Source organism: Epinephelus fuscoguttatus, linkage group LG18, assembly GCF_011397635.1.
Source record: "Epinephelus fuscoguttatus linkage group LG18, E.fuscoguttatus.final_Chr_v1".
Classification (NCBI taxonomy): Eukaryota; Metazoa; Chordata; class Actinopteri; order Perciformes; family Serranidae; genus Epinephelus; species Epinephelus fuscoguttatus.
Window position 1 is genome coordinate 19,227,993 of NC_064769.1, and position 27,003 is coordinate 19,254,995.

Here is a 27,003-nt window from a genome sequence, read left to right on the forward strand (position 1 = left end):
TTAAGAGTGCATTAAGCACTGCTGATTGGCTGAGCTGTAGAAACACATCAGCTGCACAGACAGGATGTGTATGTTTCCTAATCCATTAGTGCAGAAGTCAAAATGGACCTAAAAACTTGCATTAGTTTTAAGCTTCCAAATCAGTTGCTCTTCTCCTTTAAATCTTTCCGCGAAACAGCAACGTGCTTACTTTGACGGGTTTGGCATCACGACAGCGGCCGCCTTCCCTTTCATCCGATTGGCCGAGCCGTGGGAATATTCAAATCCAGCCTTGATTGATTGGCCCACAGCCGGTTTCAACAGTGCAGGGGACTCATTTCCATTCCGACATCACTCTCTGTGGCACACACTGCTTGGTCGGCTGCCGAGATGAGACACAAGCAGCTGCACGGAAAAACACAATCGGTGAAATTATCTTTCTAGAGCCACTGCTGAATATGTCGAGGAAGTACAATTAATGGAGCCGGCTTCATCCATGGATATATCCCCGGAGGTTTCGCGAAATCTGTGGCGAGATTGCTTTTGCAGAGGAAATACGCCTTCCGAGCAGGAGAACAACCAATCAGCCGTGGCCAACCAAAGATAAACAAGCCTTATGATAAGACTAAACTCTGTAAGACATTCATTATGTTTCTTATAGCCATTCTTAATGTGCAGGGGACACTGTGTGGGCGCATGGGGGATAATCCTCGGTGCGTAAAATGTTTTGTTGGAATTGATTTCTAGTGGTAGCTGTGCAACTACACGACAGTAACAGAGTAAGATAAATATTTAGGTTGTAAAGATGCTTCAGTGCATGATGTCAGGATTTGCCCTGCATTGATTTTAAGTCGGCGGCGTTAAAGTGGTGAAAGATGCTCAGTGCGCACTAATGGATAGGAGCGTCTCGCCCTTACTATATATCAGTGTGATGCTATTGGCTAATGTGTATTTATATGGGCCGAGTCCAACTGTGAGGTTTGTAATTTATATTCACTTTGTAGAATAATTCATCCAATGGCAGGCTATTCCCATAAATGTATTTAATGGTTAAATATATGCGCAAAAGACCTAATTTGGATATTAATATACGAGTTATATTTGTATAACAAAATGTATAGTTTCTTTTTTCTCACATAACTGTTCTGTTGTGATCCAATCCAATCTCTAGTCCCATCCCTTTCATCCACAAATGGCACCTTCAGTTGGGATGATGGCTTTACGCGCAGTAAAAAAAAAAAAAAAAAAAAAAAGCGTTTTATATGTCAGCATCACAGTGGATACGGGAAGTGCTTTGAAGTATATTATCGGTCATTCAGGGCTGCCTCTGAAGGTTTCCATTTCTATTGTCTAGAAGCCGGAGGTGGGATCATCGCACCTCACTGCACCGGTGGCAGCCGAGGTTGAAGGTTAGCCGCAGCAGAGGGGCCTATAGATTATTGGCCAGGTGTGAAATTCTACCCCGCATGCTTTTTTTCTGCCTGTGCCAGATCCTTTATTACCCAGAGAGATGGGATGTCACAGCTTCCCACCAGAGGCAGAGAAGGAGAGGTTGCAATTTGGTGTTTTATTGTCCTCTTTTTTTTTCTTTTCTGGCTGTTTTGTGACCAAAAAGAGGAAAACTACTACAATTTTCCCTTGGCTTATTTTTATTTTGAAGCATGTGGCCATCAGGAATAGGCTCATCTTTCTTCTGATTTCCTATAAACATATTCAAATCGTGGCATTGTGACTTTAGATTTACCACGATGTCATAATACAGAATTTAAGTGCCTTCTTCCCCTTTCATTATAAAGTGAGGTTTGCTTTATTCACTATAAAATCTACAGTCAGACTACTTTATAGAAGCCAGTAAATGTTTAATGTTGCATGTTTTTCATGCCATATAATCTAGCTAGATTTGAGGTGCACAGGGGTCACTCTTCAATATTAAGGACATGTGCATATGTCCCCCCCAAGAACCCCCAAACCATCAGCTTCATGTGACCCCCGCCACCACAATGTTGAAACAAAACCTACGCCCTTGCAATCTAGACATCACTGTGGTCTTCAATTATAGACTGTAATGGTAACTACCCTTAATGAGATATCCATATTTTGTTTGTTGGAAATGCGCTTTGCCTTTGCCTAGGGTTGTTTGAGAGGCTTGTAAATTGTGTCGTGTTATGAGCAGTCAATGTGCAGGTATCCCATGGGGGTTTCCCTCTGATCTCACATCACACCCCAGCAGTAATTCCAACTCTGTAAAGGGAAGGGATTTGTCATTTGGCTGCCTGCTTCCCTTTGCTTTCTCAGGAGCGAAGCTGAGCTCTGATTTATTGTGAAGTTTCCCCAGGCTCACTCAATCTCCATGCCTACCGAATTACTGAATGGAGGAAATGGCTCACCACGAGAATGACCTTTTCTTGGATGACTGTTAGCCAGGCCAGCGCAAGGACTGATTAAGGTCGTGCCTTTTTCTGCCATGTCATCCGTAGCTTCACATTTGAGGCTGGTTGAGTGTACAGTGAGTTGTGGGTTAGTTGTAGGAGCCAGGATGATGAGATGATGCAAAATGACTTGAAAATATTTATGCACCCAACCTTTCTGCCCTTTCTTAGGAATAATGTCAGTGGCTTGGTCGCTTAGCAGTTTCTCTCGTGCACCCTTTGTGATCGCATTTTTATCTGCTAAGAGATGTCGTGTGTAATTACAGGCGGCCTGCCATCATTTGCAATCTGTCTAATTGGTCTTTTCATTCTAATAGGATGAAGGGGGAGTGAGACGGGGGTTAAGGGTTGAAGGTTAAGGACTGGGCCTCCGAGGTCACTGGGGAGGGGACAGGACTGCAAGGGTTATTGGGAGCTCCAGCCATTTTTATTTTGCCTCTGTGATGGTGCTCAGTCATTACATCAAATTAATGAATAAGACTGCCGAATTGCAATTGATGCATCATCATTTGCCCTAAATAGAAAAGCAGTGAGATGATGACATTTTTAGATGGTCCAGAGATCAAAGCCCCTTTTTTTCCTCTAGAACATTTTGATGTTTCTGTGATGCATGCTAGAGAGCTTATCATTAGGTTATCTCCCACATTAGAGCCATACAGGCAGCATTTTCTCTGCAGTTTCTAATGAGTTTCATGTTTGCTTGAAGATTTTTTAATGACCTGAAGGAATCAGTGACCCGTAACAGTGTTGAGGTAAAGTAAACAGCCAAAGGATAGGGCTTGGGCAAAGAAGGTGGGGAGGATTGGAGTGTTTGTGTAACATAAAGTCAATTTTCTGTCATTTTTATCCTCTTTTATGGTTTCAACTTAAGTTGATGAGAATGGGAGACTTAAACGGATACTTTGCCGAGTTTCAATCAGTGTGAATGAATTATGGTTAACTTCCTCTCTATCTTGCCAGCACCCAGATATCCCTGCTTGTTTGGCACATGGATGTATTAAGAGACCTGGATACAGCATTGGAGGTGGGATCCTGTTTATTCCTATCAAAATTGCTCAGTGGTGCATGAAGCTATAAAAGCTCTATATCCATGGTATGACATTACCCAGATCTCCCGCATTATGGGGCCCATAGAGCAAGAACACTAGAGATTTAGGACAGCCAAGTGGCTAACTTCCACTGACCGAATGGCTAACTTCCTGTTTAGTGCTCTGATAACTTGAATGGGGTAAAAATTGTTTAGTCGTGTGGCTCTTGTAGACTTTCCAAATGTTATCAGACTGAATGGATTAACTAGATAATGCAGGGGTTGTGGTGTTTTAAAAATGTATTCACTGATTTCTCTTTCACAATCCTAAGTCTATGGGAAAAAGTCTTTTTGGCCCAGTGGCATTAGTGATGGACCGGGATGGTGTAATTCCGCTTTTGGCAATCATGTAAAATTGGCTTCAAAGCCTGGCACTGCCTGGGGGCTTGGGTTGTCAGCAAAAATGCATCAGATGACACGAAACAAGTCACATGAGCTGAGGCTGTTGGTCAAACTACAGATTGTACTTCTCTATTGTACTACTCATTTTTGTATGCCTGTTGCCACCATGGACACAAAGATAATAGAAGCGGATCGAGAGAGAAAGCTGGCTCTCTTTCTCTCTCTATCATATTTTAAACTCATATCAAACAGTAGCATAAAACCAGGCAGCCCTTATCAAATCCAAACCAAGATTCTGATACTGCATTGCCCATTTCTTGCCTCAAATGTTAGTGCACTGTTTAGCTGTAATATGAGAGTTTGTGGACGGGAAGTGGGCACCATACTGTTTAATGTATTGTGCAAACAAAAGCAGAAAAATCTGAGATCAAACAGTAAAACTAGGCAGCACTGACCAAATATAAACCAAGATTGTGATACTGAATTGCCAGTTAGTGCACAAATGTTAGTGCACTGTTTAGCTGTAATACGAGAGTTTGTGAAAAGGAAGTGGACACCATACTCTTTCCTGTATTGTGTAAACAGAAGCTGAAAAAACCCAGAGAGTAAAACTAGGCAGCGCTAATCAAATGTAAACCAAGATTCTCATACTGCATTGCCATTTCTTGCCTAAAATGTCAGTGCACTGTTTAGCTGTAATAAGAGAGTTTGTGAACAGGAAGTGGACACTATACTGTTTCCTGTATTATGCAAACAGAAGCTGAAAAAACTGAGATCAGACAGTAAAACTAAGCAGCACTGACCAAATATAAACCAAGATTCTCATACTGCATTGTCCATTTCTTCATGTTAGTGCAGTGTTTAGCTGTAATACGAGTTTGTGATCAGGAAGTGGGAACCATACTGTTAATTATTTCGTTAAAATGAAGGTTGATAAAACTGAGGCTAAGCAGTAAAAGTAAGCATTGCTGATCAAATATGAACCAAGATTCTGTTACTGCATTGCCTATTTCTCACCTAAAATATTTTCTGAACTATATTTTAGTGTACTGTTTAAGTATGAGATTGTTTGTTACAAGCCAACTGCCATAATGTTTTCAAATGAGCCGACACCATCTCCCATTACATCACCCACCAGCAGGAGCATTTACTGGTCTGGTGTGGTGCAGCTACATTCTGGTAGCTGTAGGTTTTCTACCTCTTGACCAAAAGCAAATGCCACAACCATTTACTTCTGTTTTCTCTGAATGTCAAAAGTATTTGCGTCTTTCTACTGCATAGACAGCCTGGAAAAAGACCATCTTTCCAGCAGTGAAATACTTCTTAAAAATGATTCTGTACCTGATTGACCAACAGTTGTCAGCATTCAGTTTAAATCATGGTTTGATTCTTTTGAAAACGAACTCATCTCTCCAAAAACACCCTCCAGCTCACTCTTTTACCATCTGTTATCTTTGAAGTCAAGGTTTTCTAAAGGCTGGACAGCATGCCCATAGCTCTTTGACAGTGTGCCTCAGTGTGCATACTGGGATAAGGATAAGATAAGGCTGTGTTTACCCTCTAATGCTACCTTGGCATTGCCCAGACTTTACCCCATGCAGTGTGTTTCTTTTACCTTGGCACTGTCTGTGGACAAGGGCAGATATGGGTCAGTCCAAGTCTTTCAACTCCCTACCAAGGCTGTTCTCGAAGATAAGACCCAATTGTGCAGCTTTGGATTAATGGCTACATTTGTTCTCATCATGTGTATACATATAAAGTCAGAATTACTGTTTTGGCAAAAACAAATCCATGTTCAAACACTGGAGTCTAACCTCCTGTGTTCCTATAATCCCGTAAATATGATGTTGTGTAGCTGAACTACACAGTGTGTATCTCCACCAGCCGTTTTCTTTTGGTGTTAAAGAGCACTTTGCACAAATGAAAGCTGGGCACAGAAAATGTGCCCTAACAAAAACATGCAAAATGCCAGCTATTCAACACATTCCCCAAATTTAATAATGACGCACAGGGTAGGTTAACCACTAATCATCATGGCAATGTTAGTTTGGAAGACTGATTCACAGAAATGGATCTGTATTAACTCCAGAGTAAATGATTAATTGTTTGTCAAAACTGTAAACCTCCTAGACAAATAGGAACTTCTACTTCTTGCTGGCAGTGGCTGTGGCTGCTGCTGCTAAAATTAATGGTGCGAGCTCCGATCCCAGGGAGTTGGACTGCCATTCGTTTCAAACCATTTGTTGCTCCAGTGTTAGATGTTAAATTTCACTGAAAATATTGTATATAAATGTTCCCTAACGGAGGTGATGGACATTTTTCACTGTTGGACATAAACATGGTCACAAGTCTAATGTGTTACTGTAGGGTTTCTTTGCACTTAGCCAAAATATTCAAATATGCAGTGCTTTTGTGTTTAAATTTCACACTCAGTTAAGCTTTTTCATTTAATATGACATTTATTTTGATTTCCAAATAATAGTAGCTAGATGTGATACAGAAAGCAAGTCTGTCATGATGTATTTGCCAAAGAAAGTACGTGCTGACTATGTAGATTTCATATATGTTAGGTAAGGTTACTTTGTATTTAATGTGATGTCAAGTTGGTCCATCCCACATAGGATTACAGGACACCATTATTCTTTATACATTTTCAGTCCTGCAGACACAGAGTGTGTGAAAATGGAAAAGAAAAGACATACAAACTAAAACAAAATCAAATTATATCCCAAATGAACTGTTAACGTAAGGAACTACGAGATATTTACAGATTATCTCAATAAAGAGGGGTTTTTTTCTCTTCTTCCAGGCATTCACCAGATTTAAATGTTATATATGTGAACAGCCATCTCAGTCTTTTTGCATTTTCCATATTTACAAAATTGATATATGTATTATTTTATTAAACAAAGCATTGTGCAGTTAACAATAAAAAGGACAATACAAAACAAAATTGAACAAATTTACCTAATCATTTAGACAACACATTGGACAACATAGCATAACACTGAAAAAAATTAATAACAAAAATGGCATTAGCAATTACTGAGGACATAGATGAAAATAGATGAATTTTGATAAACAACATGTTTTCCTAGAGTATAAAAACCTGCTTGAACATGCAGGAGAAAAATGTAATTTGAATATGTGAAAAATGGCACTGAAGTTACAGTGACGGATCACATTGGGTGTTGCATGTATAAACAAGTTTAATTTATAGATGCATTATGCTTTGTTCAATTATGTGTGTGTTTCACAGTTATTAGGAAATGTGTGCGATAGTTAAGAGACTGTTAAAGATTGTCAGTGGATGTTGGTGTGTTGTTATACAATTATGGACCTGTCATTTTCATTTTTTTTTCTTTTTTTAGATTTAAATGCCCTTAGATTCATTGTAACACAGCTGTCTTGTGACGGCTGCATGAAATTTTGCATGGCAGAAACTATAATGTTAATGTTTTCCCCAGACACCCAGCCATTAACACTGTATGATTTACACCCGACTGAATGCTCTGGACATCTGTCTGAATATTGCCCAGCCATTGTATTTACATAAATTTAGTGGCTTGCGCATGAATTGTATAAGAAACACTTTTTAACACTGTTGTAATACCTTTTAGCTAATCTCAATGGAAATGAGGCTCATTGTTATCAGCCGCAGGCCTCGAGTGTTCTTGCAGCGTAGAGCAGAGTGGCTCCGGGTTGTTTGGTTATCCTGCATGTGAACCTTTGTGTCCTTTTTTCTCCCTTGTTCTCCAGAGAAGGAGAAGAGAGAAATCTGGGTCTCTCTTATATGCTGCTCTGATACCAATTATGCAAACTATTATAGAATTTAACCAGGCCAGCTCTTATCGGCTAATCCAGAAGTAATAGATTCTATTAAAAATGTATGAGGGGTTGGGGATCAGTGTGTGTGTGTGTGTGTGTGTGTGTGTGTGTGGAGGGGTGTATAGAGATGAATCCAGCAGCTGCTGCAGCACTGCTGTCTAATTCTGTCTGTGTGTCAGACTACTTGTCTCTTCTCCATTACTTAGACAGGCTCCTGCAGTGCCTACCTTGAAGACAGTATAAAAGCCATACGTAATATACAATTAATTATACAGTAAGTGGATTGTTATTCATGGACCATGTCACGTTCATTCAAAGGGAGGCACTGCTTTCTCTCTTCTCTTTAATGACCAGTTGCTCTTCGTTAATCATTCATTTCCTCCTAAATTAACCTTCTTTTTTTCTGCCTTTGTGCTCTTTCCCTTTTTTGCTCTTCTGCAGTTTCTGAGTGGAAGGAAGGAAGGAAAAACATTAGCATAGCACTCACATGCTAATCCTCCCAGAGAGTGAAAAGGGTGCTTGTCTTAGACCTTTTTCATTATCATCTAATTATTAACTGAGGATTCTGAGAACTGCTAACAGGAGCTGAGATGGTAGGGAGGGGGTGTGTGTGTGAATGTGGCAGGGCGAGGGTGTGTGTAGAGCCAGTGTGTATCTTTTTTTTTCTGTGCATTTCATGTTTGTTTTGAGGGAGCCTCCTTCTTTGCAATTTGCGTCTGTCTTCGCTCTGACCCTTGATGCCGCGCAAACTCATAAAGACTCCAGCAAGTCAGACAGATGCTCTTGTCTGGGTTTCTGTATAATTTAGGGCTTTGATGGATATTCTTGTGCTGCCATTTTGTAAACATTGTAGATTTTTTTTATTGAACAGTAGTAGTGCATTTTCTGGGGAATTATGCATCGCCAGGTTTATTATCTCAAGAAATGTGATCCACATAGTCTAGATAGTCTGAAGTTCAACTTATTACTTTTACAGCCTTAATATGAATGCTGCTACTTTGATGACAATACTTCAATAGTTGTCTCTAGATAATTAGCAGAAAGATATCATTTTTCCCCAGCAAAAATCAGTTGACATTGAAGGCATCAACAATCTGTCTGCTAAGGCCCAAACACACCAAACTGGCATCAAAAAAACTTGTAGCGACAAAGGCCGATTGTTGCCTCAAGTCGCCTGTTCCTTGACCAAAAAGCTGTGCTTGAACACATCGCAAAGACTGCAGCCAATGGCCAGCCAGCATGTATGTTTTGCACCTGCATGAGAGGAAATAGCTCTCCACAATAGCAGGTGGCAGTAGTCTGTAGTCATCATTCAAAAAGGGAAACCGGAAGACCGACAGAACAGATTCAAGACGCTAGTTAGCCAGTTAGCACATTGATAACACAACCCAATGTTAATTAAAAGAATAAGGGATTTTTACCGTGCACTAGCGAACTACAACACAAACTATTCCCAACTCTTTCTTCTATAGAGCTTAATAGCCAAAAGAATATTCTTACCAAATGCAACACGTTTGGTTTGATTCCACGCCCTCTTGACTTTAGCCATTTGTTTACTTTCCTCACTTCTGTGTCTCTTCTCGTGCACTGAATTGAACTGTCAATCAGAGTGATTTCACTGATTGACAGGCTCTGCCAGGTCTGACGCCGCTTCAGCATGCTGAATTGGCTGAAAAACAGCTTACTGCCAATGGTGCGGGACACACTGCAAACACAAAAGTGACAGCTGCTCACTTAAGGTCTGACACTGACTGACGGGCAACCTTCCTCAAGACTCTTCAGTTGACCTCATCTCTCACAAAGTTTCTTGTCCTGATCCCAAGACAGACGAAACCTTAGAAAATGAGGCATTTTGCATGCTGTTAATGATTAGGGCAGAGGCTTGAAAAATACTACTATCTGCCAAGACATCCTTGGGGGACAGTTAGATGGACTGCGAAGCACAAGGTCTTTATCTCCCTGGCAGGACCTCAATGGACCACATCATGCTGCTTATCAGCTGCACGGTTGTCGCCTGAGAGTGGAGAAGATTAGACGTCCTTGCAGCTTAAACTTTACGCTCTTTTTCTTATTATAGAGAAGTCCTTGAACATGTCAACTTGTAAGACATGGGCAGTGCCAAAGTATAGGCTTTGGAGGAAAGATGAGGAGTTAGACAGCTGGTTTATAACCTCTCATGTCTTACACAAAGGCAGGTTAGATGCTGATTGGAAAGCTAATTAAAGAAAACAGGCTTGGAAGGGAGTAACACTGACCATTATGTTAATGACAAAGAGCCTTGACCTCATTTGTGAAGGTTGAGTTGAAATGCATGCTGCCATTTTGAAGATGGATGACTTTGCAGTTGCCCTGTACCTTATTTCTTTATCATTGCAGCCACCCACAATTGTAAGATATCCTGATATGACACTGTAAGAAAGTGCAAGAAGACATGAAACTTTTTGTTAGGCAAAACATTATGTAGAGGATGGGAAAGTTTATATTGCTTGAGAACTTAGCCCAGATAATATCATGTATTCTGCGATCACTTTGATCTCATATCTCTCTCCCCTTTTTCGGGTAATTCTGCTCAAAAGTCGGAAGGGAATTTTAAGCTTAAGTTTTCATAAAATCCCTTTAAATTTAAAATTTAGATAGCAGGATGAAAGAAACCATCATTACTTGCACTTTATGCATCATTTCTAGGTCCCGTTTCTGCTCTCAGTGGAAGTTTTTTTTTCTTTAAGCCACTGCTGGCTTCTCTTTGAATTATAATGCTCTCCTTGATGTATTTTATTCCAGCTGCAAATTACGGGAGTAATGGAAGGTATTCCAATTCACGTCTTATTTTCTGCCAGTGAAGGGATTTCCCTGGAGAAACCTTTTCTCCCTTGTGTTCCTTTTTGCGTTTTCGGCACCTCCCTCTTGACAAATGTGTGGTAATGGAAGGGTTGTTGTGAAATTGCCATTATTTTCTAAATGGAATGTGACCACGGCGAGGCTTTTAGCTCTTCAGATGAGTGTGTTCAGATGAGACAGGTTGCACTGAGCAGTTTGAAGTGGGCTTGTCACCGAGGGACAGATGTTGAGCGGAGGAGGGGAGCGGGTACGAGAGAAATGGAAGAGTGAGGGAATCTTTTTTTTCTTTTCTTTTTTCTTTTTGGCACCTGAGTAAAATGAAAGCCACTCCGTCTCTTCTTCCTTTTGAGGCGAAGGTAATCATGTTTCTGCAGCTCGTCACTGAACACTGTTCTGTGGTAGACTCGCTTTAGCTGCCCTCTGGACCCTGAGGGAGAAATGAAAGCAAAATCCAAAAGAACCTTAAAACCGAACAAGAATAAAAGACATGACAGCTGTATGCTGCAGGCTTATATCAGCCTTGTTGGGGACTACTGACTGCATTGTAATGAAAAGACTGTGTTTCTTTCTATCTTTAATAATTGCACCTATTAACTATTAATAACCTATACTTCTCATCGCATCTATGGATTGCAGTTTCTGTCTATAAGGTACCTGATTCACATGCGAATAATTGTTTAACAGTAGCCCCAAGTTCTTTTAGTTTTGCAGTGCAAGCATTCAGACTTGGTGACTCTACAAAGAGAATGTCAAATGCGATTATCACTGAAATATTCCCTCAGTGCATGGCTTTATCTTCAGAATGATTGCTTCAATCAGCACATCTGTGGTGAGGCGCCTTCTCTTTCAGACACAGCTTCTCATTTCCTCTGACAATACTTAACTCTGCAAACAGCACAGCCTATTTTAGGGAGTGAGCTGCTTTTGGCTTTCTCTGCTGATCAATACGGCCATAAATTTATAGAAGAATAAGCCCAGGCCTCGGGGCTAGTTATAAATTGAAACACACAGCCCGAGGCTACAGGAGGCCTTGTAAATGATCTGTGTGATTGCAACCGACAGAACAAGGTTGATAACAGGAAAGAGCCATCATCAACAACTAGGAAGGAGGAGAAGATGGAGTCATCATTAAATGATATTACTTTTTTGTAAATGCACAGTCTCAGCAGTTCTGCTGAATTTTAATATGGTAAAAGGACCCAAGTGGTTCCAGAGTTTTAGATATGTATGCTGCTGAAGAAACGTGGAGAAGATGGTTCTTTTAAAGAGGAGAGCTTCCTATGGGGTTTTAGTTTGCTCTAACAGCAAGCTTGCAGTTTTCTTCCAACATCAAACTGATGTTTGATGCAAGAGTTTGAATGTATTACACACAAACTGATGTTTTTCCAAACTTAAGGTTGACATCTGTTTTCTTTCCAGTGACTCTGGACAACATGTGGCCCAACTATGCAATAACAAAAACATTTTAAAATCAAAAAACATGAGAAAAGACATGGTGGGGAATCAATTAGTCTCTCGTGAGGTTAAAGATTTTTGAGCCACACTAGCTACGTCACTCTTTGCAGCTAATGATTATTTTACTGTTGATTAATTTGTCAGTTATTTCCTTAATGTATCGATTAGTTGTTTGGTCTATAAAAGGTCTGGAAATGGTGAAAAATGTCCAAATCAGTGCTTCCCAAAGCCCAAGATGAAGTCCTCAAATGTCTTGTTTTGTCTACAATACAAAGATTCATTTTACTGTGACTGAGAAGTAAAGAAGCCAGAAAACATTCATATTTAAGAAGCTGGAATCAGAGAATTTTGACTTTTTGTTTCTTAAAAGATTACTCAAACTGATTAATGCATTATCAAATTAGTTGGCGATTGATTTAATAGTTTGTAACTAATCAATTAATCATTGGAGCTCTAAATTATGGATGCCAATTGAAGGTTTTTTATTCCACTACTTTGGTTCAGACTGAAATATCTCATCAACTTTTGGATTGCTTGCTTTGATATTTGCCACTGACATTCATGGTCCCCAGAGGATCAATTCTGCGGAGTCTGGTGATCCTTACTTTAATGCCACCACAAAATTTACATTTGTGAAATGTCTTGACAACGATTCGATGGACTGCCCTGAAATTTTGGTGCTGATGTTAATACAAAAACTGTAATTTCTTGTACACAATACCTGCAAACAAATGGCAATCCCATCAGCCTCAGCTCTACTTCATGTTCTAATGTGCTAATTAGCTAATGGTGTACATGGTTAGCTTAGTCCTGCTAAACGTCAGCATATCTCCACTGCCATTGTGAGCATGCTAGCTTTAGACTTTAGCTCAAACCGGTGCAGCCTCACAGAGAACATTAGCATGGACTCTTAGACTCTTAGTCTTCCTTAATGACCATTTTATTTGATGTTAAGCGTATTGGCTATCGAGTTAAAACCTGTTCCTTTCCTTATTCTAGCAGGTTTACCCAGGCTGTGTGCAGCCCTAGTGAACTATCATGCTGGCCTGTATCCAGAGACGGCAGAATCTCTCGGCGCAGAGTCTGGCCTGCACACCTAAAAGCCTTGATGTTCCACCACCGCCATTACTGCTGTCAGTACCTCCACTGCAGCCGTGCACCCACAAAGGTGAGTTTTTATCACACAAGTGAAGACATTTTGCTGGATAGAATTTACAGCAAGAACTATACAGATGCAACAAAAACACTGTTTATATATATATATATTTTTTTTACTGAAATAGAGAAATACTGCTAACTGGTAGGTCGTGTTCCTGAGTTATTTCTTAATCAGTCATGTTCAGCTTGACCTTGTCGCCTCCAAGTGCACACTAAGCTCATGCATGGTTTTAGCGGTGTGCTTTAGCTGCTCTGAAGCTTCTAGAATTTAAAATAATGGGCCTCCTGATGATGATGATGCCTGTTAATTGGACCACTAATCAGTGTGCTCCTGCAGTGCATATGCATGCGGGTCAAAGTGGACTCTAAAATTACAGAGTTAATCAACTCTCACATACAGGGTTACTAATGATGTTCACATTTTGTGCAGAAAGTGCTCCGTGTCTGTGTTGTTTGACCTTCATCGTGACTGATTACACTGCAGTCACTGAAAGGTTGAGTGGGTGTCTCAACCTAAGCCGGACTGACATTTCTGATTAGATTTCTTTCAATTAATCGACTGCATGCGACGTGTTAGCAGATATAGTTCATGCTCTGATGCTGCATCCTTTATGTAGGTTAGTCCACGTCCATGTTATTTGTGCAACGGTCCAAATTGTCGTTTTGTTCCTGGACAGCCTAGATACACGTAATGAGATCATAGTCCCACAAATGAAGTTATTCTGCTGTGGTTTCCTTTTACCCGATTGCTTTAAAAATTTGCTGATGCCTTTATACTTCTGTGCTTGAAGCTATATTGAAGATCTATACTTCCTAACAGTATAATGGTTCTGCTGGGTATGTCTTGCAGCCTTGTGAATGTACTTAGCCTTGAAACATCTTGAATTATGTGGTCCTGTAAAGATTTTTTGGTATAGGCGTTGCAGTGTGTTGTATTGCTGTTGAGCCTATGCGCTTATATTTTTAGTGGGTTTTATTTGGACCCATGAAAGAATAGCTACAGCAGGGATCGTTGTAAATGAAATGAAAGAGTACGGCTCAGACTGTGGTCTCGTAGAACGCAAGAGCATGCACTTATTGACCATTGCTTACGCTCATATTTTTCTTGGACAGTATCACCATAATTTAACTATCACTGTTGGCTTATTCCATGTGAAGTTTGTGGACATTTGTCTGCAGAGTGGAACAGTGGTTATAATTATCTTATCTGACTGATCATATTGCTAGTAAATGGTTTATTTCATTTACATGACCCTGTGTATTCTCATACAGGATATCTTGGTTCATTCAATGTGAAATCTAATCTTCCACTGGGTATCTATTACACAGTAAATGGATGTTTGGGAAGTATAGAGAGTAAAGATGGCACAGCATTATTTTCAGATGACCCTGTTATGATCACATTTCAGAAACACCTGCACCGACACACACAGGTGTTTTCACTTATTCTGGGTAATTAGACGTATTCTCAAGTGGAACCCTGCTCAGGGTTTTCTGAGGTCACCAAACTCCATTTTGAAAAACCATAAAAGTTTTCTTGATCTAACAGGCTGTTAGCAGGAGAGTCCAGGGAGATGTATAAATACCAACATAATCCTGAGATGAAGTCTAATTAGCCACAGTAAGTGAAAACACCTGTTGTCATGGTAACAGACCATGTAGTTAAAGATCCTGTATTATGCTCATATTCAGGTTTATACTTGTATTTTGGGTTTCTGTTTTTACATGTTCACGTGCTTTTATGTTAAAAAAAAAAAAAAAAAAAAAAGCATTATTTTCATGTAATGTTTGCCTGAATATGCCGGTATTCACTCCCTGTCTGAAAAGCTCAGTTTAAGCACCTGTCTCTTTAAGACCCTCATTCGAAAAAGCCCATTCTGCTCTGACTGGCTAGTGTTTCCAGGTCTTCTACATCTGCCCTCTCTGCATTTTAGCACCCTCATTACAGCAGGGAAATAACTGTAGCAGCTAGGTCTGCCCCGACTAAAAATTTTCCTAGTCAACCAATAGTCATCATTAAGGGGCATTAGTCGGCTAGTCACAGGCATGTTTAGGATATTAATTTAATTATTAAATGATATATTTTTGGCGGGGCAACACAATGGTTTGAGTTCCAGGTCTGAGAAAGAATAGTATCAGTAACATAATTAACACTGTGCTACATTACAGAGAAATACAAAACCGTACTAATGACCCTTCATTAATATAGGCCTATATTTTATCTACAAGTGCACGTCACACACTGAGCGAGCCGCCTGTTAATGATGCTGTCGGCAAAGCAGTAATGATTGTGCTAAGTGGCTAAATGGCATGTAGCTACTTCCATGTTTCAGATGATACGTCATGTTTGTAGTCGACCAATGAGGATGAGTTTACGTATCACCTTGGGTTCGTCCTTCACCTTCTCAAAATGATCCCACACTTTGGATTTCCTGCCTGACATGTTATTAACTAGCCTGTGGAATAACCACAGGTACCAGGCTTGTAGATTGATGTGACCCCTGTCTGACTGCTGAGTGTGGCCACTTCCTGTGTCTGTCCTTTCAAATTAAATTCCCACATGGTCCAGTCATATAGGTTTTGATTTATTTTGATGAGGTGCAGCTCTTAATGGAGTGTCCTTTTTTTCTGCTACTAAGCAACCAGTGAAATCTTACCGACTAATGACATTTCTGGTCGACTAACATTTGGTCGACTATTGGTTAGTAGCCCTTGTGACATCACAAATTCACTGAAGTCCTGATGGCTCATTTCAAGGCAAAGATTGGACCGTGTCCATTTCTCTGCGAGCTCAGCATTTATTTACTTTCACAGTATTTATATAGCACCTATACCTGTTTTTTATTTTAAAAAACTTTTTACAATATGGGACCTTTAACTGACAAAAAGCGTGAATGGTGTTTTTCACTATTATTCTCCTTGATATACTTGTAGCCAGACAATATGTATCCAACTGTGCTCATATTTGAAATGCTAAAAAATCTCCTCGTCGTACACTCAATCTCCCCCTCTCCCATCTTTCTCCTCAGGTGAAATGCCGCTTTGTCTTTTTTGCTATTAAATATTAATTGGGAATCAATGGAGCACTTGTCTGCTAAACGCTCCAACAGAAGGGCCTAGTTTGCCTCAGGCAGAACCAGGGGTGCATTTCTCATCCTGTTTACCTGCAGGGCCTTTCACCCCCCTTTTGAGTTTTATGTACTGCGACTGTGCGTAATGCAGCACCCTCCGGCTCCAGCCTGACATTTCAAGCACAACCGCAGGGAATAGACTGCTGATGGGAGCTCTGTCTGTGTGGCCCAGGCTTCTTCATTAAATGACTCGCTGTTGGATTGAGTTAAATGGGGACGGTCTTTAGTCGCTGCTGCGCTTTTGAAAGCCATTTCCATTTTTAGCTATCGATAAATGGAAGGCAGAGGACATGAAAGCTCTCAGCCAGACAAACCCATGTGAAAGATTTCCGAGAAACGAGTGTCAGGAATTATGTGATGAGAGTGAATGAGAGCTGTTCCCTTCTCTGCTATCTCAGCTTGAAAGCAGGGGCTGGAAATGCTTTTTTTCCCACGCTGCTGGCCTGTGCTCGGGTCGGCTCTGAGAGGGGAAAGTTTGCCCAAGCTGGGCCAAGCGGCACAGAAACAAATGAGGAGTGACACTGGTGCAAAGGAGTATTCGCCAGAGCCTCTTCGAGCACACATAACTAAGTGTTCAACCCTGAGGTTACTCTGTTCTGTGAGCACCCTTCATGTAGAGATCAGCGACATGGAAAGAGGGAGGCATGTGAAAATGGGGTGAATGACTGTCTGTATTTTGTATTTTTTGTGTGTTTACAGAAGATGGTTGTGAATAGAGACGTTAGTGTGAGACTTAAGAGCATGTGTTCTGGTGTCAGCATGTCCTGGGTCCACTTTTTCCGCTTTGCCCATCTCTATCTAATGGTCCTCTGGGTTGCTAAGATGAGTAAACCACATGGAGGCACTGGCAACCTTCTTTTAACCACATGGGGGATAAATATTGGTGAATCTTTAAATATGTTCATTGATGTAAGAGAAGAACTGCATTTTAGAGGTGACAACCTGTATTAATCAAAAAATAAATTAATTAACATTGTGCCAAATGACTCTAATGTGTAAGGCTTTATTCAGTGACAAACTAGGAGAATTAGCATTCAACTTTCTGTGCACTGATTTGGTTTTATGACACATTTACATATGGTTTTCACATTCAGAGAGATTTATTGTTGCAGTGGGGAGCAAAACACGGTGCTATATCAGCCAAATCAATCTAAAATTGACCCAGAATCTGATAGTAAAATTATTTCAAAGCACAGATTGTATAGGGTGGTGCAGGGATGTTGGTTTTTTGTAGGCAAACATGGAAGTTAGCATTGCCCTGTTTGGTTCCCTTGAGAAAAAGTCAATGGAATTTTTCAATTGGATTTTGGATTATTGTAGAAAATCAGCTCTATGGCAAACAAACATTTATGATACTCACGTTTTGTTTTTTTTTTTGTTTCTGCAAGATGATCTTCACAAATAAACACCACTTTTAGGATTTCTGAAGCGTAAATTCACTCGCCAGAAGTAAAAAGCTAACGAACTATTAATAAATTGCACCACAGTAGCATGACTCGATTGTTGCCACCGCAGTGAGGCCTTAAAGGCATTGTTTGGTGTGATGACTTTTATTAAATAACCATGACAACCACTGTAGTCTCATTTAGGCACTTGATAGCAACCACCTCGAAAAAGCTTTCAAATTCACAAGTTGTCCATTTACTGACGTATTCTACGTCTTCGAACAAACTGTGACAGTCTCGCAACTTGTGTCAACTACAGGCCTTATTTTAGGCGTCTTACCAAAACACATTCAAAAGGCCCATTGACTTTAAGACAATGGAATAGGAAGTGCACAAATGCAAACTAATTTTCGGGTTTTAGGGCTCATTCCTGCACCACTCTATTAACGGTTTTCTCAACAACAAAATCGTCAGCTAATGCCCACTCATCAGTGATGCAACTAACAGAAGTTTAGTTCTGTGACTGGATGTTTCTCATCAAAATGCACTTTGGGAGTTGGAGTTCTTTTCTCATGTAACATATGTGCGCAGTCTTCTACCTTCACAGTTGTACATCTTTTGTAGTCATTATTCAACCAGGAGAGTTTTATTTTGCTCCAGCTCTGAGTCACTATAAATGACCCAAAAAATTGATTACTCCAGCTTTAATCTGCACTGACTGAATGTTTGAAATGCATTTGAAAGATGGGAATCGGTTGAAATAATCCATCATAATAAAACCAATATCTAATGTCATTTGCATACAATGACATAAATGATGCACAATAAATAAACAACAGAATGTTATTTTCAATTTGCGTGCTGAATGGAGAGGGAGAAGCTAGCAGCTGCTACTTTGGATGTTATTGCTCCGTCTAATCAGCAGATAGTCAATCGCAGAAGCTCATCTTAAAGAGATGAATGAAGACGGGGCCAATTAATTACATGGTTCTAATGACTGGGCTTATTGGGCCAACTGGGTGCAAAGAGGAGGTTGCCATGGTAATAGAGACATAGGTTTTTAATGGGGAATGTGCTGTGCTGAGTCCCTGGTTATTAAGGTAGGCCAGAGTATTTTAAATATCAGGATTATTGGTGTGGTAAACAAGTATTTATGCCTGCTGAGAAGCACTGTTCTTTAATTAACTGCCAGTTCTCGGTGCCATGTTTCCTGCTGAGGATTAGACGCTTGTAAACATGTTATCTCACCAAAGTGTTTCACGACAAGTCTTCAGCGTAACATCAAAGACCTGTGGGATTTTTGCCTGGCACTTCAGCCGACATGTATGGATATTTACAAGGAATTATTTATGGATTTTTCTTTTGTTTAATCTCATGTGGGAATCATATGTAGTGGTCATTCTAATGGTTTTCTTATGTTAGCCCTCTGGGTATGTAATAGTTGGAAGCCGTGGTTTTGGAAACGCAACGAGCATGTCCAACTGCCGTTTTCAGCCCTGCCTCTGGGGCTTGTTTTGCCCATAAATTAGTGATTAACTCAAACTGCTCCGAAACAATGAGGTCTCCGCTCTAATCTGGGGGGAAATGGCTTCAAGTGTGACCACGGGAAAAAGATTAGCCAGTGTAAAGTGGCAGAAAGCACTGAGTGGGATTGTATGGGGGTGGAATCAGGGTTATGAAAGACCATATATACCACGCTATGGTAAGTAGTAGCCAATGTTTTATCCCTCCAGAATATTTTCATGCTAATATTTATGAAATCTCTTTTCTTGAAGTCCCAACGTGCACACAAACACGCGCACATAATAAATCAGGCCTAGTGGTGATTGAGGGTTTATAATTGGCCCCCCACCCCCAACTGTTTCTTTCCCTGCACGTCCCCTGCATGGAAAGAGGAAATCAGGATTAGGTGTTTCCTGTGAAAGTGTGCCAGTTTCACTCAGCATGGTGCCACAACAGTTGAGCAGCATGTTTAATGTGTGGAGCCCCCTTCCAACCGAGAAAACATTCAAGCCTGACTGGTGGGACCATTAAATCTGTCCACATCCAGGGTTGCAGATGCATCACACATCAGCGTCATTATGCAGATTTTTTGAGGGAAAAGAAAAATACAAACAAGCTTTTCAGTCCCACGTAAATACTTCAATCAAAAAGCAAGTGGGGGGAAAAAATGTGAAGGGTCAAAGAATTAAAATTTGTAAGCGCCGCACGGTGCTCTCGGGCAAGGTTGCTCGCGAAAAGTGGCTGGTGTTATTTTCTGTGCTGTTTTTTTTTTTTTTTTTTTTTTTTGTCTGCCTCTGCGACCATGCTCTCTGTCAGGGCTGAAGAGTGAAACAGCATGCAGTCTGCAGGTTCAGGGTGATTAAGTGCTTAAGGTCAGACTGCTAATTATCTCTCTGCCGTTCCTTACCTGACAACACATAGCTGCCATTTCCCCGTTGTCATGTGAACAGCCTCATATTTGTTTTCATTTCTCGTCTTTATTGTACACCACAGAGTCGTGTTGTGTGACTACACTGTCTCTCAGCAAAGAGACGTACAGTTGACAATCTTTTTCTCCCATAAGATGACCTGTTTTCAGTTTGTCCATCATGTATGCAGATCACTTCTCCTGGCTTATGTGTTTATGATTACGTGCTAAAATGCATTAATGCAAACCCACTTTAACATCAGCGTGAATAATCTCATCTCCCAAAGGCAATATGGGATGATTAAAGGAACCAGCCCGTGTAGGATTTGCAGCTCAGACGTTTTCATCTACTAGGTGAAAATATTTACTAATTTACTAGCTCATACATTTTTGTGATGCAGTTCCAAAATGCCTGGGATTGAGAAGAGCCAAATGGCTGAATGAATATAATTATTGCAGCCTCATAATAAGTACGGAGCTTGGGGTTCTGGCTTCATTTGGACATTTTTACATGTTTGTTTGCTCGTTTTTCAGGATAAAGTCCAAAACGAGCTGATTTTTCTTTTTTAAATAGCCTCCCTTTGTGGGTGCAAATAACCTCTTTGGACACCTGCAGAGAACCATAGAGGCGATACTTTATGCACGTTGTCAATTATCACTTTCACTGGTATGCATGTGCCCTCATGTTGAGAGTTTGGGTGAGACAGCAGCCTCAGCGCAGTAGGCTCTCGCCTTCTTGGCACTTTCACGGGGGAAACTTCAGCTCTCGTAGTGCCAGATTGTAATTAATGAACCACACATTTTAGACACTATTTGACTGGGGTGTGTTTTGCAGGAAGGCTGAGTGAAGGGGGTGAATATTGTGAAGAATGGCTTGGAGATATGCTTTTATTACTGCTACCACATGCTTTGAGAGAGCCAGCGCTGACTGGTAAACATGCTGTGCTCAGTTTACGGCCATTTAACACCACTGATTGGTATTAAAGTCCTCAAAGATCGAAACAATTACCTCTGGTTGTAATTTAGAGCAGCTTTCATGCTGGTCACAGTGTTTCTAATCTCAGTTTTAACGTCACATCACTTGCTCCTGTCAGGATCTGCTAAAATGATCGTATTTCTTTAAATGCACATGTTAAACTGTCATGGTCCTCAGATGATAAATATGTGGATGCAGAGTGGGGAAGGCCTATTTGCTAATGAGGTTTCCATAGTGCCACATTAAGGCAGCCACAGTGGGAAGTGCAGCTGTGTTGTGTCTCCATGGCTCTGACAGGCCTGTAATCTCCGGACTAACAATATCAGACACCCTGTGAAGACGTGTTAGCATTCAAAGTGTTTGAAGTGTTTGTGGAACAGCAAGCCGATCGCAGCATGCGGGGCTCGACACCGACATTTTGCTGAACGAGAAACAGCTAAAAGGCTTGTTTCGCTAAATTATCTATCTTTGGTAATTGAGTAATGCTATCAGGGAACAGACAAGGTTTGTGCAGCGGTGTCAACGCTAGTGTGTGTCAGATTCATGATATTTTTAAATGTGTCATCGCTTCTTTCAAGTGGATATGAACCTCTTGTACTTATCATTTATAGTGATGAATATTGAGCTTTTAGACAAAAGCCAGAAAACGTCAGTGCAGCAGTTTTTCCCTGTTACCTCTTTCTCACATCTTGTTGTGCACAGTTTGAACACCTCTACAACAACCCAGATGTTGTGGTTTTCTACAGCAGCACTACACTGTGATACATAATAAGCAGTGTTTTGCTTTGTTGTATTTCTCTGTAGAATTCATTCATGCTCCTGGCACCATGGTGCCGTTCCCTCGGCTCTGCTGGGAGATTGCTGGATGGATTGAGTACTCCACCTTACCTCTTTTCCTCCATTTTAAACACCCAATTTATTTCTTTCATGAGATGGATCTTGTAGATTGAATCATTTTCACAGTCGGGAGGCTCACTGTAGGCCCGAAATGAAATGAACTCCCAAATCAATTTCAAATGGGAACAACAAGTGAGCTCTCCCCTGCATAGCTGGAATTGGTTTTGTTATTGAAAATGAAATGAAGTGTTTTGTTTTTATTTTTCGCCCTTTTATTGCAGATTACAGCCTTGTTCTTTTGCCTGCTACGATTCCCGCCGATCTAGGTTAATTTCAGCGCCTTTTCTTTTTATGTCAGGAATTCCATAAAAGTGTCACTCTGAAAGGTGGCGGTAATTTCTACCAGGTGATTTATTGTTTTTAAATGGGGCGCCTTTTCCACCTTCCCTTTGTCGCTAGGAGTTAAGCAGCCATGAAATTGCCAGAATAATAGTGTTTAAATCCAATCTTAGTTTGTCCCGTCAGCTTTTCCCGCACACAATTCAATCAGCAGTGCCTTTGGTGATTGCTCTTTTTTCCATCTGCATCAACTTTTTTCTTCACAGTTTAGGCTCCAAGCTTTTACAGTAGAATCGGTTCAGGTTCATAAAAGCATAAAGTGGAACAAAATTTCATAGGCAGGAACTGGCGACGCTGAAATGATCACAGAGTTACTGAGGAACAACTGAAACTGGGGTATGGATCAGCAAAGAGGAATTGAGGCTTTTGGCATAAATATACATCAGTATTCTTGGAAATGATTAACTATATTAATGCTTAAGTGTGTTCTGAGGTGTGTGTGTGTGTATGTGTGTTTTTTGTTTTAATGCCTCTGAGCAGTGACAATTGTGGCCATAGGTATTGTGTTTTTGGGTTGTCTGTCTGTACTGTTCTTATGAATGCAAAATCTCAAAAACACCTTGACTGAATTTTTTTAAATTTGGCACAAACGTCCACTCGGACTCAAAAATTAACTGATTAAAATTTGGTGGTCAAAGGTCACAGTGACTCACAAAACATGTTTTTGGTTGAGCTGGTATACAGTGTTCCCTTTGTTTTCCCGTTACAACCAACAGAGTAAAGATGAAAAATGACTGTACAGAGAAAACAGGAAGCTTTAGGGAGAGGAGTCAAAGAAACAAACAGTCAATAAAACATGTATATTTAAGCGGAGTGAATATTATCCACTCCGTTTTTGAGCCTCTCACCTCTCAACAGCCATGACCTGAGGCATTATGTTTTCGTGTTGTCTGCCCATCTTATTCTCGTGAACTTGATATCTCAAGATTGCCTTGAGGGAATTTCCTCAAATTTGGCACAAACATCCACTTGGACTCAAGGATGAACTAATTAGATTTTGGTGGTCCAAGGTAAAGGTCACTGTGACCTTGCATCCTTCTCATTCTCGTGATTGCAATATCGCAAGAAGGCCCTGAAAGAGTGTCCACATATTTGGCACAAAAGTCCTCTTGATTCAAGAATGAACTGATAAGAATTTGGTGGTCAAAGGTCACTGTGACCTCACAAAAGGTTTTTGGCCATTACTCAAGAATTCATATGCTAATTATGACAAAATTCCACAGATATGCCTAACAGCATAAAATGAAAGGATGACAATTGATGTCCAAAAGGTCAAAGGTCAGTGTCATTGTGACATCAAAATATTATACAAAAACAGTTTTCTGGCTATAAGTCAATGTCATGAATTAAAAAAAAAAAAAAACAGAAGGGGAGACATTTGGTCAGGTACTGATTTGGTGATGCTAATCTTCAAATTGTGCGATTGTATAGATCTGTGCTGTCGGATTAAAGAGATGTGTGAAGCATCCATGTATTAGAATATGTAGCTTCTCTACAGCAACATCCATATTTGAAACATCGCCAACTGTCATGGCTACACATGAGTCTGGACAGACATGGATGTAAACTGTAACTGCAACTTGACTGGTTCTCTGAGCCATCTAAGTGTCAGGTTGTAATTCTAATTTTATTTTTTGCACTTACTCCTCTTGCTTCCTCTTGGCTCCTCCTGCTGTGTTTTAACAACTAAATGTCATCAAATAATCTCATTGGAGCCATTTCAGTAAAATTAGGTCCCCCCCCCCTTCCTTTCCTGTTGCCAGTTCCTGTCGTTTGATTTCCTGGGGTAAACTAATTTTGAGTTGAACTAAGTCAGAATTAATTTCATTAAGCACTGATCAAACAGAGCTGGAGGTGTTTCCCTCCCTCAAATTAGTTTATACGACATGTTGGTGTCTACACAGGTTTGGGAATGAAAGGAAAAAACAACAGAAAAAAATGAGAGAGAGACTAATGGCTCATTTTCTGTCTGCTTTCTTCCCAGGCGAGCCAGCCTCCATGATTTCTCGGTACCCTTCTCCTGCAGAGTTGGATGCTTTTGCCCAGAGGACCGCCAACAGCCCGCTGTCCATCAAAATCTTTCCATCTGACGTGCGGGTGCCGCAACATAAACAGCTCAACAAAACAGTCAACGGCTTAGACACCACAGGCCAACGCTATAGCTCCTATTCACACCCGTACTCAGGAGTCTACCAGGGTTTGTTGGCCGTCGTCAAAGCCTCTGTGGTAGTCAAAGGTGTGGTGAAAAACTCTGAGGGCAGGAGGACTAAGCATTCAAACACCCAGACTTCTGTGGCACCGTATAATAATCCTCTGAATAATGGCTACACAGTCAGACACGGGCATAAGGCCTATCATATAAGCTCATGTAAGCCCCATGATGTTCCCATTGAGACACTTTGTTCTAGCACAGGGATGGCCTCCGGAGATCAGAGCCTGGCCCCCCAGTCAGAGCTGGCAGAGGTTCAAAGCCTGATGAGGCAGATGAGCAGAGTTCCCCACAGCCAGGCCCTGCAGCTGGGGGGAGAGGCTCGAGCCAGCCCCTCTCTGCAGGCTGTGGCTGCAGTGGCACATTCAGACTCAGACTTTGTCCTGGGAGTGCCGCCCCAGAGCAGTCTCGCATTTACGGGGGCAGTGCTACCCACACAGAGTGCAGACATAGCCAAAGCGGGGCACTTGGAGAAAGGAGACTACACAGTGTGGCAGCATAAACATCCAATTCAGCAGCAGCAGCAGCCGTATCAGCAGGGAGCAGTGAGGATGTACAGTGTGAGTAACGGTGCTCCGAGGCACAGAGCTGCAGAGGCTGGGGTTGGCCAGTCTCCTGAAACCTGCCTCCCTTTGCCGTGCTCCTCGCAGCTGCCATATAGGCCGCATCCTGCCAGTGTGGGCGCCAGGCAGGAGCGAGTCAGCAGCTCGTCTCTGAACTGTGCCGCCATGCAAGGGGAGCTCTCCGTCGGACAATACTTCGCTCCTCTCTGGGACAGCATCATGGCCACCCCGAATAGCGACTGTTATACTTCTCAGGTGCTGGCAACGGGTACATGTGCAGCCAGGCCTAGAGACCTGGGGCTCTCCCATCCCCATCCCCATCTCCACCCAAGCCGCCATCAACACCACCACCACCACCACCACCCACAGAGACACCAGCCGCAGCTCCACCCCCCTCTTCCTCCTCATACCCAGGCCTACAGCACAGACCAAAACCTCTGTTGTGGGCTGCCTAGTACTAGCCTGTGCCACGCTGCAGTACTTAGCAGCAGCCTGCAGTCTCTGGAGTGCCTCATCAGTGAGATCCACCCTCCCTGCATCAAAGAGCGCATGCTGGGCCGTGGGTACGAAGCCATGGGGATGCCTCAGCTACTGGAGCACCACCAGCAAACCCACATCCAGCTCCCCATCTACAGATAAGACGCGGCGTGCTGCCACACAATGGGACGCGGACGTGACAGACCTTTTATAGACATCTATGAGAATGAGACATGCCTTTTTAGTTTGTGCATGTACTGTATTTGTAGAAGGCTTTGTGTTTCGAGCCTGGAAAAGGTAAATGATAATCATGACTTAAGATACAGGTTTATCTTATGGACTTCTCATGTCTTATTTTTATATCTTAAATGGCCATCAGATATGCCTGCTGTTCCTCGTTTAATACAGATGCTGAGCACCCAATCAGAGTTTCCCATTTCATTTTGACTGTGTATTTGGCAGATGACTCCCCTGTAGGCCTTTACAAAATTACTGAACTGGTATAATCGTTGGTACCCTTCTAAAAACTTAAATCTGGGAAGGATTGCTGGTTACAGTTTTTGTGAATATATTGTATATTTTTACATAAAATGGCTTCTTTTTTTGAACATTCCTTGATTATTAACTGGACTTTTGGTTGTCTGCTGCTTCGTTTTGTCCACTCTTCAGTGATTCCTGTGTTAACAAACATACGCAGTCAGCTTCTGCAGTATGTTGCAAATATCCTGGCCGCTGTATGGGGAAGCATTTTGATCATTTGTATACAAATGTGAATATATATATTTTTTGTTATGCAGCCACAGACAAAGTGTAATTTAACCTGTAGTCATGCTCAGCACAATGTATTAGGACTTTTGCATATCCAAATCAACACTGTGGCAGTTCAGGCCAAGCGAGATGTGCCCTTCGCTTGTATTTTTGTTGACATTTTCTACATTTTTGGACATTTTTCTTGAATGAAATAATCTCTGGAAGGCTGTGACGCTGTCGCACAACACCTGGGTATAAACTGTATGAGTGCCATGTCAGAGAGTGGGCCACCTGAATCATTTACAGATATCTTCTTTGTAGGGCTATATTATCTCTGATGGTGTGAGATGTATGACTGAGTAGGTCTTTGTGTGTCTGCACTGGTTCTGTAATACTATTTATTTATGTCAGCCTGTTGAGTTATATGGCAAACTGTCTCTATAATTATAAAGTGCAATTATTATATATGAACATGTGAGTGCTCTCCATGATGTTGAAATAACTACATTTTGCAATGTATGACCCTGATCCCTCAACCCCCTTTTTTTGCCTCTTCTTAATAAGGATTGTCAAGTAAATGAAATTTTCTAAACCCAGCACATAGTTCGTGTTATTAGTTATTATGTGCCAGACATGCAGCCCGAGAAGATGGTTTTATTATATTCATGAATGATAAACTAGTTGTGGAAAGATGAGACATTTTCCTGGTGTTATTGCAAAGGGATTTAAGGCTTAACCACCTGGCAAATG

General features: G+C 41.2%; 1 protein-coding gene across 4 annotated transcripts; it reads left to right on the forward strand.

Annotated features, from left to right (window-relative positions):
• Positions 1–321: 321 nt before the first annotated feature.
• Positions 322–26,971, forward strand: LOC125906251 (protein FAM222A-like). Of its 4 annotated transcripts, XM_049604745.1 has the most exons (4): positions 2,036–2,425; positions 3,369–3,432; positions 12,958–13,126; positions 24,239–26,971. In XM_049604745.1, exons 3-4 carry the CDS (start codon positions 12,997–12,999, stop codon positions 25,663–25,665), a joined length of 1,557 nt encoding a protein of 518 aa, XP_049460702.1. In that variant the 5' UTR covers positions 2,036–2,425; positions 3,369–3,432; positions 12,958–12,996; the 3' UTR covers positions 25,666–26,971. The 4 variants fall into 4 exon arrangements, with proteins under 4 accessions (XP_049460703.1, XP_049460700.1, XP_049460701.1 ...); XM_049604746.1 differs by lacking the exons at positions 2,036–2,425; positions 3,369–3,432 and adding an exon at positions 322–692 and having other exon boundaries at positions 12,961–13,126; XM_049604743.1 differs by lacking the exons at positions 2,036–2,425; positions 3,369–3,432 and adding an exon at positions 322–613.
• The last annotated feature ends 32 nt before the right edge of the window (positions 26,972–27,003 follow it).

Coding starts and splice junctions, on each gene's coding strand:
- LOC125906251 (XM_049604746.1), top strand. CDS start 12,997: ATGCTGGCCTGTATCCAGAGACGGCAGAATCTCTCGGCGCAGAGTCTG. Junction 13,127..24,238: donor GCAGCCGTGCACCCACAAAG/GTGAGTTTTTAT, acceptor CTTTCTTCCCAG/GCGAGCCAGCCTCCATGATT.